The sequence below is a fragment of the Pieris napi genome, chromosome 10, assembly GCF_905475465.1.
Source record: "Pieris napi chromosome 10, ilPieNapi1.2, whole genome shotgun sequence".
NCBI lineage: Eukaryota > Metazoa > Arthropoda > Insecta > Lepidoptera > Pieridae > Pieris > Pieris napi.
Window position 1 is genome coordinate 3,698,226 of NC_062243.1, and position 13,527 is coordinate 3,711,752.

Genomic DNA, 13,527 nt, shown 5'->3' on the forward strand with positions numbered 1-13,527 from the left:
CTTCCTGAGAACGCTAAGTTATGAGTTATGTATTATAAAAAGCGTTATAAAATTGTTTTATTTGAAACAGTTATAAATGTTACTCTCAGGAAAAATCACTTGGGACCACATTTAATTCATTAAAACGACTACTCTTTACTAGAATTTGTATGTATGTCTTTTTACATACTATATCTACAATGACATGAATATTTACTTTGTAAAGTATAACTTATACTATTTTTAATTATTGTGAATGTGAAGACTACGTGGATCATTGTTTTTTATTTATTTTATCCTATTCTCAGTTTTAGTCATAGTCTGACAGTTTGAGTAATTTATGCGGCCTACCCAAATGTCTTGGGTTTGGACTTGACAGATCCACTCAATCTGTGTGGTTCTTTCCGCAAAAGACCATTTCAGACTGCAATCTACATGGTCTTCACATAATCTTGTTATGTCTGGACTTTAAAAGAGACTGTGACCTCTGAGTTTCGGCGTTTCTTTTCAGAGTAGTCAGATAGGAAACGTCGATCTCATCTAGTTTTAAAAAAAATTATGTTTTACCTGTAAAAGTATTTGTAAAAACCTACTTACAGAAATAAATCATTTATCATTGTAGTGCCTCGTATCCAAAGCACGTATATCCGAAATTCGATCACTGGATTACTGCCCTATTATTTGATTGCTACTATTATTTGTTTCACGTAGAAGATCACCTATATTGTATTAGTAATAAATCTGATCAAATCAAGCGGACGTGAATTGATTTTTAGTCGATTCTCACGATGGTTTCATCCAAGACTTTTTGTGCTTAGAAACTTTTAAACCCTAATTTCTAATTGTTAAGTTTAGAAAAAATTATTTAATTAAAGTCTTTAATGAATATGTAGTTACTGAGGTATAGAATTTGTAAGATCTACACAATTAGTTGCAAAAGCATGCAATATATCAATTTATAAACCGTTCTAAACTTAAAAAACCTTTAATATCTGTAATTATAGTAATCATAATAAACATAAGGCAATAAGGAATACTTTTATTTAAAACCCCGTTATATAGTGATTTTCACTAATAAAATTTACAGTTAAATCTCACGCTTATTATAAGTATACTTAAATTCGTATGAGCAAAAAATGCGAGCATTCATTCACCGCTGGTATGATTTATAATCCTATAATTTATCAAAGACCACGACCATTAATCTATGACTGGTAATGGTAAACAGAAACATCTTAGCGAGGAAGTAATCATATAACCTAACTGACTCTCTAGAATGTTTGACATAGATTTTTACAAGATAACTAATTAAACTCAAACTCAAAATATCTTTATTCATGTTGGTAAACAATTACACTTATGAATTGTCAGAAAGAAGTTAAATTAATTGTAAATTTACATTTACTACCAGTTCGGAAGTCAAGAAACTTTCTGCCACTCTTTTTTATCGCCAAGAACTGGCAAGAAACTTTCCGCCACTCTTTTTTATCGCCAAGTATTGTCATACAAATTGTTTGAACTGGAGGGCTTTGAATTTATTAATTATTAATTCTCTAATTTCGCTTGGGAGTTTGTTGTAAAAACGAAACAATATCCATATAAGGAGCGGTTTATCTTTTGAAGCCTGATTGTTCGTACACTCAAATTAGTTTTATTTCGCGTATTATACTGGTGAAAGTCACCATTTGTTTTAAAATCGTTTATATTTTTTTGGACATACAACAAGGCTTCAAGAATATATTGACCAGATAGTGTCATAATATTTAATTCCTTAAACTTATTCAGTACCGACTCCCTCGGAGAAACACTACAAATACCCCGAACAGCCCGCTAGCACAAATATGGATTGAACCTCTGCAGCAGCACCCCACAGTAGAATACCGTACGACATAACGCTATGATACACAAATTTAACCGTGTCCTTATCATTAATTAAGCTACATATACCCGATAGATTGACAAAATGAATATTCCAAATTCGATTGCATTAAAGGTGAAAAAGTAAAGATATTGCAAAAGTTTTCTTATAAAGGAAAAACCCGTATTAATACGAACTTAGTATTGAACGTAGGTCACAAGCTGCTTACCTTCGAGAACTTCACACAATCTAATTAAATTCTGTTGCTCTATTTATATGACGTATTTTCCAATTAGTACGTAATTTAGGACATGCGAATGGAATAATGAAATAAGACTATTTATTGACTTTTACATATCTAATATATAAAATTCTCGTGTCACAATGCTCGTTAGCATACTCCTCCGAAACGGATCGACCGATTCTTATGATTTTTATGCATATTCAGTAAGTCTGAAATTGGCTACTATCTATCTTTCAACCCCCTAAGAGATAAGGGGTCCACCCCAATTTTTTTATTTTTTAGACAATTTTTTTGTTTTTATTTTTTTACAATACAACATACAGAAATACATACAACCCCTAATTTTCAACCCTCTACGATTAACCCCTATTTTTTTTTATTGTAGTTAGTTGTTTTTATTGAACTAAAAAAATGTTTCCTAGAAATAATATACATGGCATAACAACGTTTGCCGTGTCAGCTAGTATTTTAGTAAAATAGGGGTTAAATGGGAAGGTGACTTGTGATGCTACTATGGACACAGACTTGCTGACTTTAGAACTCATCAAATAAATCCATGTTAACTTACACAATTAAAATATCGCCGATATATCGGTATCGGCGATATTTTAATTGTCAATACAACGATACTTTTAAAATTTCGCGCTTTAATAAAGTAATGTAAATCTTGTTAGATTTGTAGTGAATTCCAAAAGAGGCACGGACTATCTATGCCCCTCTTAACCGCTTTGCCCACACTTTAGTTGGCTTTTAACTGCTAAGTATCACGCGTAGTATTTTTTCGATTCCAAATTACTTAAATAAAATACATAATTACAAGAATCTTATCATTATCAATTTTAATTACTAACAGTTATTTATTTTATTTCAATTTAATTATTACTCTTAATTCTGAATTGTAATAACTAACCCAACCTTTTAATCTTATTCAAAGTTTGTGGCTGTTTATATTTTATAATAAAAATTAAAACTTTAAGCAAACTTGAGAAATTTTAGCTTAAATTAATTTTAATAAAATAAGCGTTCGTATCGATATCGGCGATATTTCTATAAGAGTATCGGCATCGGTATCGTATCGGCAAAAAGGCGTATCGATGCATCCTTAATTTTAATCCTATTTTTTAAATATTTGTTTTGTAACATTTATATTTACCTAAATTGTCATACATTTTAGATAAAAGAGTTTGTAACGTATACCGTAGATTTAGTAACTTAGTAAGTACTATGCATGATGTGGTAAACTTTGATAAATCAATTATTGGAAAGATATATATAAAAACGTCTTCCATAGACACCGATTTCATCTCAGACTTTTGTGTATCCTTCGAATACATGCCTCTATAGACTTTCCTTTAGTAAATTTTGTTTGATTATTTGGGTAGCGTAAGCTAACGCTTTTCAACCGCTAATATCAAATCCAAACTCGGCCTTAGCGATGACCTCAACAAAGAAGAATTACATCATAATATCACATGACCAGCTCTCATGTGATAGCTTGACCTAACCCCTTTTATCTCAATGAAAGATGCTCCTTGCTTATTGCTAAATTACTGCTGACAATGAGGGGCATGTATTTACGTCCACTGTTCTTTGATCGTTATATTTTGTTCTACCGAATTCAAAAAAGGAGGTTTATTTTTGTATTATTGTTTTGTACTTCAGAAATTACTTCGAAAAGTAATGTCGAGCTAAATTTTATTTCACCTCTTTGATATTTATTTTTCTTATTAAATTGCCGCAGCTTCGCTCATGTAAATTCCGTTAATTTTAGCAAGATTGTGTACTACCTCTTTAGGCAATTATATAATTTTAATTCCAAATGCCGGCGACGCACCCACTAAAATGGGTGCATGGACTGGGATACACGAAACACGAAAAAACATGACTCATGCGGCGTTAGCTCGCTCTGAGGCGTTCCATTTAAAATTGACATAATTGTAATTTTGCGTACAAATAAATGTAACTTGATCAATTCAATTGTGATTTCCATTTACCTCCTTCTCTATATCCATACAAAATACCTATTAAACAAATATTTTTTTTTTAAATGCAACCATCCCATCAATATTTTTTTATGACGTTGTCACGTTCAACTATCGTCAGTAAACCGACTTTACAGACAACCGATTTTTTTAATATGAGATATATTTACGGACGCGGACGCGGCCGGGAGACTCCATCTATACAAACATTGTAAAGAGATGATGTTTGTGAGGTTGTAAGGAGTAATTTCTGGATATATATATAAGCCCGTAAGAATTAAAAGATGTATTCATGGTAGTCGGATTTTCAAAGTAAGTCGGAGAAAAACCGGGTTGACATTTCTTACGAACGCCGCCTTATGACAAATGTATGATAGTTCTATAAAAAAGTTGTGGTGCTTACGCACTTACGTACTTTTTACCCGGGTTACGGTTGCCCATGTGCCGTAATATAAAATGTATTACAGTACAGCGCCCTCTCACGTCTCTAAAGCAAAATAACTCATTTGTCAAATTTTATGAAACATCTTACCCAATCTCGTTAAGTTTCAAAACCACGCTTGAGGCGTGACTAGAATATGTTTAAGCTTGCTCAAGTCTGAATAAAACAGTTGTTTTTGCATTTAATTAATTGCTCTTATGGCCTTTATGTGTTTAGCGATACCGATGAACTTGAAATACAAGATTTTGATTTTACGTCCAAATATTTTATTTCCAACCAAAATTTTGTTCTAAAACAAGAATTTTATTTTAAATATAAGTGATACAAACGTGTATAACAACTTTTATATAACTCGATTTTGACTCGATCTTTACAAATACCAAATACGCGGCAATAGACAATATTATTAAAGTATAATTTCAATAGCTAGCTTAAATTCGTTTCGCGTAAGCGTGTCACGCCTGCCGAAAAATAGTTTTGTCTAACGTCTAACCTAACCAAGATATCCATATGTGAAGTTGATGCGACAGTCGCTGAAAAACGGCAATGATATGACTATATAACAATTCATATAACATTTCTAAAGCAAATGTTAAGGACAATATACATTTCGTAGTTCAGCTAAGGACGCAAAATCTGGTTTGTCCCGGTAGAATGCGACAGCGACCCCGGAGCCTCTGTAACGCGGCGTTGTAGGAACAACTCGACGTGGTTTGAGTGGGTATTGCTCACCCAGTCTCTGAATAGCAGAGATTTTGGTGTGGGTCGAGTCCCACAAACCCCTGCATCTTTTGAGAGCAGGGGATGTGCAAATGCATTTCCACTTCGGATATCAAAAAAAGGACTTTCTAAAACTAAATCCTTTATAAAAACGTGAACATGATTTGCATTACCATGGTTATCATTTATTATCGCTGTATTTTGCCTACGTTTAGAAATCTGTTGTTTACCCAGCAAACTCTTCTAGCGAATAATATGGTATGGTAAATTGTACTTCGCTTATGATTTCAGAATAGTAGAAACAGTAGAATCTATAGACTATATAAATTCTAATACTCTTTTGTCAAGTTTTTTTTTTGTTAACTGCCAGTATGCATACATAAAATAGGTATATCTATTAAGAATGTTTTTCGTTACGTTAAATCTATATTAATAATAAAAAAGAATGAGATGTTAGTATTTAAACGTATTATTAGCCTTATTGCTATACTTTTCATCAGGCGCTACTTTTCAAAGTTTGACAATTAAGTATGTTTGTCAGCCTTTTTTCATAAACTCGTATACATACTTGCAACTTATTTGCAAAACCCGGACTCTCGAATGATTTTCATCAGCAAAGTTATATCAAAGAGTAGGTAGTATTCGTATGACTCAAAACTTGGCGATTAAAAAAAGTGACGAAGAGTTTCTTGCCCGCTTTTCGCCCTTAACTTGCGAAGTGTAAATTTTGAATCAATTTAACATCTTTTCAGTTGACGTTCATAAGTGTTCTTGGTTACCTATATGAAACAAACTTCATTTTGTAAAGACGAAACCTCCGTTTAGTTCCAAATACGCCAACGGCACAAGTTATTGAAACGAAATACTATTGATTAAAATAGCTTATCGATTTTACGTACGGTACGTAAGTTTATTTATTTAATTATGTAGTTGCAAAAAACGCAATCCTATCCTGACAGGTTACCCTTAATAGCCAAGAATGCAGAACCAATAAAAAATTCACACAAAACAAAAAACAAATGTAAGAAATTAATAAGGAAAAACAAGCTAAAGAATCACAATAAAAAAATTAAGTCACTACTAAAGACACTAACAAATAATAGAACTTTTCTCACTTCACTCAACGGACAATAAAAAAAGTCTGTTAACCTATGTAATTCAAAGTTGTACTGTATAATTCAATGTTAATTGAAAGTTATACTGCTATAATCCTTATAAGTATTTATATGCATTATTTCGAAGGCATCTCATATCAAAATGTCAGAAAAGGCCATATTTGACATTTAGGTTAACCCTTTATCTACAAATCAAAGGTAACTCTTAACCAATAGCCTCGAATTAACACGTCAACTTGATAAATCGGTTATCTGATAAAAAACACATACTAGAATTGACAAGGCGATATTTATGATAAATCTATGAAGCGTGACCCTTTGTTTCATTATGACAGCTCTTGGTAAACCGGGAAGGGAATACAGCAACCGTAGTATTGCTCTAAATTCTGACAGCGTTTCGTTTCGGGCATCTAATATTTTATGATCACGTGCTACTAAAAGCCAAAAGATACTGGGAGTTACTAAGTACCTACCGGCGCTGATGTCGCAAACATGGACCACGCTGTACCAAAACTTAGCATTAAAGAAGGGTTGGTAATATATACAACGTATTTATATAATTCCCGATGTGTTTAGAAATATGTGGGAATATATTGTGGAGGTAATATTTCGGTTAAAACTGAGAAGAAGATTGGTGAAGTCACTATTGTTCCCCATCATCTTATACGGCGCTGAAACTTGGACTGTGCGAACATCTGAAAGCAAGCGGATGTTCAATTCTCAGGCAACTACAAATGACGACGCGCCTTTCTTCAGTACGTCACCAAAGCTTCTTTATACATAAAGCACGCGGAGGTCCCGATAACTTGGAGAAGCTTAAAACCATAAACGTAAATAACGACGCATGATCATGGCATCTTTATGGATTTCTAAATACCCTATCTAGGAAAACTCGCTGCTGGGTTCTCTGGCAGAATGACCAGCGCTGTCCAACATTCTGCTTCTCAGCATAATGCTGACCCAGGGCCAATTACAGCCACAGCACACGTCATTACACACTTGAAACGAACCGAATGTGATTTTTTTTTTCTTCTTTGATTATTGTTATTTTGTGTGTTTATGTGTGTGTGTTTTTGTTATTAATAAATGTTATGTCTGTCTGAAAACGGGACCATATTACCTGATTCAATAGAGAAAATTATATATAATAAAACAGAGGGGAAGTGGTTATGCATCACCATCGGCCTACACCCTCTGTCTTTGCCGATGAGTAGGGATGCCTACAAATTCAAATTTAATGACGTGGAAAAAGTGATACATGTATCTTATGTTCCATAATAAAAAAAAAATATCCGGATGTTTTGTTAACAGTATCATTAAATTCAGATTTCTGATACCGTTAATAGCCCACTCATTTAGAAAGGTTATATTCTATACTCGATATTGTTGTTTTTTTGTATGTTTTTAAATAAGGCATTTCTATTATTGCTTTAAAGTGGCCATGATGATTTTGAACGAAGTCATATGACACATGGAATTATGAGCCAATAACACTAAAGATAGTAATAAAATATATGTGCGCATCGCATTTATTATAATCGTGATACAAGAATATTTTATAGCGGTTTTATTTGAAAAAATATTGACGTATGTAACGAAAACTGTTTACACGTTTTAGGATTTTCACGTATCTGAAGTCCATCAAAATCCGTGTGTAATGTCACCTGGATAAAGTATCCCAAAAATCAGACATAATATATGTCATCAAAATAAGTTCAGCGATTTACTTGTTACATATTTATACTAACGTTTACCCTTGACGTAAAATTATTGTATTAATTGAAATCCGTTTTCTAAACCCATACATATGCGCCTTATTTATTGAGAGAATCTGGAGAAAATACCAAAACTTCAATATTGAAAAAAACTTGAACTTTTTAGTTCTGGGGCTGAGATTTCTTTGTCCTTCGCTTTCCTCTCGATGTTTTCGACGTAACGAGCGATCGTAATTGCGTACATAGATGTTAAAAACTAATCGACTCGAAGATTTTAGTTTTTTTTTTATTTCGATTGTGACAATGTCAAGAAGATTTAACCTATACAAAGACAATATAGAAAATAACTAAAAAGCTCGAAAGGATCGAGCCAACAGTTACCAACACTCCTTTTCCCGAAATTCCCGAACTTGGTCTTAGTTTCTGCAGTCACGCAGCTCCTTTGTCAGGATATCTGCTTCCATATTTTCGGAGCATAGGTATTTCTGTCACACCCTGATGAATTCAATTCCAGATGGAGTGAAGCTTTAAAATCGAAGACGGGGTTCGAACCTACGACCTTAGGAGTCGCACGCTGAAGCCAAATATCTAATTTCAACATTTATTAGTATATTTACAATATTACTGAAACACAAAATATAGTACAGCAATAAACAGAAAAAATCATGTCATGATAACTGTATTTGCATTATAAGACCTTGATTTTTTAGATAACTCATTAAACATGAAATTGCACAATTAGGTTTATTAGAGCAATTTCCAACATAAGTTTACTGAACCCGCTACATGCCCAAAAATACATCTTAATTTTGTTTTATCTTCTGAAACGAATGTTTATACTTCGATTAAATTTTAATAATATACTCTCCTATGCACCGACTGTCAAACCTGCTGATATATGGCGTTACCTAAAGCCGCCCATCAGCACCTAGCATCATTGTGGTGTGAGGATTGTGAGCCTGGTGACAAATAATACGCCAGGTGTTCGTACTAATGTCGATTTAGAAGAAGATGACCTAGCTAATATATTAGGATAAATTGTGTTATAAAAGGGAAAACAATTCATTTGAGGGGTCATAAGACTTTTTTGAATATTGACCATTTTGTTCGCAGGGGATCTAGGTATTCCTACAGATATGTTTCATCATTGGTATGTTCTCAACAGTACAATCTCGCATCCGTACATTCTTCGGACACGTATCTCGGCGTGGTGAACAGTCCATAGAACGCCTTGTCGTCCAGGGGAAGGTGGAAGGCACTAGAACGCGCGGAAGGTCACCTACGCGTTGGACTGACCATATCAAGTCTGCCGTAGGAGATTCACTTAATCAGTGCAGCAGGATGAGCTCTAATAGGCAACGATGGCGAAACGTCGTGAAGCACATCACATCTGCTTCTATTACCACTACTCCATAGCGATCACGACCGCTCTGTCAAGAGTGTACTGGATAGGATGAAGATGTTTTCGTTATTACGAAAATACACAAAGTTTTCGTAATAACGAAAATTTTGTGTAAAAAATTAACCGATTTTACATTGTCAGATTATACTTCTCATAAACCTTATTTTTTTCTTTTTAAACCAATACAAAAGACTGAAAGCTGTATACAAATAGAAACAGCTAAGTATATTTAGATACTGATAATACGTCTCATAGTTCATAGTACCATAAGTACTTTATAGTGCTGATAAACAATCGCCATCTTCTTAAATTTTTATTCTTGGATAATATTGAATCATTCCTTTACTGCTGTAACATATGCCTGGATTTTGTATATCACCAGTCGTGGGTACCTAATTGCTATGAGGCCTAAATATTTTTATACCAATTTGGGAACTCAGCTTATTTTTACCTATTTTTAAAAGGCCGGCAACGCACTCACGAGCCCTCTGGCTTAAAGAGTGTCCACTGTCCATGGTCCATCACTTAACATCAGGTGAGCCTTTTACCCGTTTACGTTGCCCCTGTTCCATAAAAATATATTTAATTTCTCTATAATTGACTTTTACACAGTACCTTACCTTACCTTTTAATTTTTATACCTTTTATTTTTTTCTATCAAATAATTGATAGTCCCACAATCAAGTGGCGCTACAACCCTAAACGGGCCTTAGCGTTGTGGTTAAGGTTGTGGTAAATTAATACAACTGGGGTTCAAAGGCACAAGTTCAGTGTTCATAATAGCCATGTTAATCACTAGGATAACCCTACTGCCGATTTATATGCAATCAACTCGGAGCGGGGAGTTTTTCAGCAAATTAAATTTTATATTATTCCAGGTTTTGCAAATAGTAGAAAAAGATGCGGCCACCTGGTTACGTGTACGATAAAACAAAGCAAATATGATTAACTTATGTGCTAATTAATGTGTTTACCACCCTATGATCTTATCAATTGTAAGTATTGCAACGTAGTGTTTAACTAGTTCGCTATAAAACCCATAAGTAGTTACAACGGACCATTAGTTACGCGAATTGTCATACAGACGGTGTAAAATGAAGCTACTCGTTTTTGTTTTGTTCTTTGGTTTGGTGAGTTCAATTTCTTTTTTTTAAATAAATACGGCAAATTTACTGAGTTTTTAGTGGTGGATGCGACCATTCAAACTAAACTAAAATTAATTTTTATAATGTAGGCAAAAATTTGTGATGTCAATTTTGGTTGATTGAAAAATTTCACTCTAAATGAATTTTATTCTACTACTACTATTTGATATTTAGTTTGATTAGCACTATTATTTAATGCAGTGTTTCCCAACGTGGGGCCGACGCCCTACAGGGGGCAATTTGATTATTATTAAAAAAGACTTATTAAAATTATTAGTAATTAGAATTTAAGTTTTTATTTTAGGTTTTACTTAAAAAATTCCTTAAAATAGGAAAAATATGATAGGTATCATTTTTTCTTTAATTTAACGATAAAAAAAATTAAATTACAAGTTATGTATGTTGAATAATACATGGGGGCATAAGAATTTTAGTAAGGCTAAGGTGGGGCATGGCACAAAAAAGGTTGGAAACTGATTTAATGCAATAAAAATACTTAATTAATAATTAAGGTTTTTTTTAAATATTACAATTTAGTCATAATGTATATAATTCCATATAACCCGTTTGCGAAAGCTATTTTTTGAGTAGAAGAAAAATCGCTTGCGCATAAAAAATAACAGTAATATTCATATTATTTAATTCACGGTTTTATTTGATAAAAAAACAGATAAATAAATAGAATAAATGACGTAGCTATATTTTTTAAATAAAAAATTTAATTCTTTGCAGGTGTCTACCTCACTCGGAAGTCCTGACGCATCAGTCACCGTACGCCAACGACGAGATGTAGATATTTTAGCAAATACCAGGTAACTATTTAATTTATTAGCATTTCCTGTTATGACTGCACACAAATTTATCTAAAGCATGAGGAAGGAACAATTTTTAAAACACAGAGAGAGCCGGCACAAAAAATTATAAAAAAGGGAATCTAACACTATATTTTATAGTTACGTTACATTTGTTATTATAAAATCATTTCAAAGCATGAAATAAAACAAAGCTCTAAGCCAGTATAAAATACTTTACGAATAAAAAACATAAAGAAATTGCTTAAAGCGTAAAAACAATTCGTAGTGTTTTATTGGAAAACGAATTAAAATAATGAATATGTTATATATCATAACGGTAAGGATAAATTGATTTAAGTTTTAAAAATGAGTTTTGCTCACTATTTTAAATTTTCCATAATAATTCTGATGTGCCCATAACTCTACGTAAACTTTAGTACTATTTTGTCAGTTTCCCTAAGATACGTCAAAAGCATGTACTTAATTTTTAAGATATTATTTTGTTTCACAGGGTGCTAATACAACAATTGATAGAGAACTTACTGAAGGCTGTGCAGCAAGCTAGAGATGCCGTTGCCACATTCGTTAGAGGAATGCAACAACAATTACAACTGTTTGGTCAGAAAATCATCGCAGACTTACAAAAACTCCGTGATGGAATAGAGCAAGCGATAAAAAACATCGCAGATAGAATTACAGGCGCTGGACCTGCCGTGAAAGCCTGTATTGAGGTATTAAATCCTTTTACCTGTGCGTTCAGATAAGCTGGAACCCTTGCAAATAAGTGATAAACCATATGCTCTTGAATTATTTTTGGTATTAGCCTAACACTGTTTACTAATCACGTATCTCCCAATGAGCTACCTTTGAACCCTGTGATACCCACCCGTCATACGGTGCATGGAAAGTGAAAAGAGAAACCTTTAAACCAAAATGTTTTTAATTCTTATTTCTGGATAAGATACTTTCTTAAATAGAACGTGATTTAACTTCATTATAGTCAAAATCTTTTGCTAAAAGAAAAGAAGAACCGTCGGAAACTATTTAGTATTCTAATGTCCAAAATATATGCGATATTCGCTATAAAATATATATAGTAGGTTTTGGGAAACTTCACCCAAAATAAATTCGCATACGTTTTTCAGAACCAACGTGATGCAGCAGAAAATCTTTTTACAACAGCGCGTGAAAATTCACATATTTGCGCTGAACAAAACGTGGACGAAATCCAAGTTATGGTCGACAAGCTATCGGCTTTGGCAGATGGCGCTGTCAATTACACAAGAGCAGTTGTGGAACAAATGGACGGCTGCAGTAAAAATGGGTCTGGCTTGTTCAACACCGGAGCTTGTCTTGGGGGCCTCGTCGTCAAAACTGAATACAACGGCATAACTTTTGCGACCCAAAGCGCTATCATGGTATAATATTTATATTTAAACAGTAGCCTTAAACTAAACAAGACAACTGAACCTAACGATACTGTGAAAGATAACAATGAAATCTGAGTAAATTCGTACAATGAAGTACACAATATGACATGCATGCAGACACATGTACCTACCCACTTCAACATTTATATATTTTGCTTTGTTATTTTTTTAATATATAATAATTATATTATTTTTACAACACGATTTTTTTTTGGTTTTAGATTTCAAAAATCAACCTATCACTGCTAACTTTCCCTGCTGCTTTGGAGGTGTGTGCAGGAAGAAGTCTTCTATCAGCCAGCTCAGGGGCCAGAACGATTATATCCGAAATAGCTTCCTGCTCATATACATCCATCTTCCAATCATCATCATCTGCCTCTGATGAATTGAGCTTGTAATCTGTTTAAAATGTTTGAAAAAAAAATGAAAATAATTTCTGAAATAAACGTTTCCACCAATCGTAAAGCTGTTTTAAAAACCAACTTAATCTGTAATACGTATAAGCAGATATCTAGTTGGTACTCTGAATTATCTACAATATACATATGTACCATGAATTTCTTCACTTCCTTCTCCATTTTACAATTCCATTTATAACACAAAATTCAATTAACGATCAAAAATACCTAATTTTACCGTAATACATATATTATCTAATATATAAAATTCTCGTGTCGCGATGTTTGTAGTTAAACTCCTCC

At 33.2% G+C, this 13,527-nt stretch overlaps 1 protein-coding gene across 1 annotated transcript; it reads left to right on the forward strand.

Annotated features, from left to right (window-relative positions):
* Positions 1-10,435: 10,435 nt before the first annotated feature.
* On the forward strand, positions 10,436-13,291 carry LOC125053396. The gene is made up of 5 exons (XM_047654746.1): positions 10,436-10,587; positions 11,335-11,414; positions 11,908-12,127; positions 12,542-12,814; positions 13,048-13,291. The coding sequence occupies exons 1-5, from the start codon at positions 10,552-10,554 to the stop codon at positions 13,222-13,224; spliced, it is 786 nt and encodes a 261-aa protein (XP_047510702.1). The 5' UTR covers positions 10,436-10,551; the 3' UTR covers positions 13,225-13,291.
* Positions 13,292-13,527: the final 236 nt, after the last annotated feature.

Coding starts and splice junctions, on each gene's coding strand:
- LOC125053396 (XM_047654746.1), top strand. CDS start 10,552: ATGAAGCTACTCGTTTTTGTTTTGTTCTTTGGTTTG. Junction 10,588..11,334: donor TTGTTTTGTTCTTTGGTTTG/GTGAGTTCAATT, acceptor AATTCTTTGCAG/GTGTCTACCTCACTCGGAAG. Junction 11,415..11,907: donor GATATTTTAGCAAATACCAG/GTAACTATTTAA, acceptor TTTGTTTCACAG/GGTGCTAATACAACAATTGA.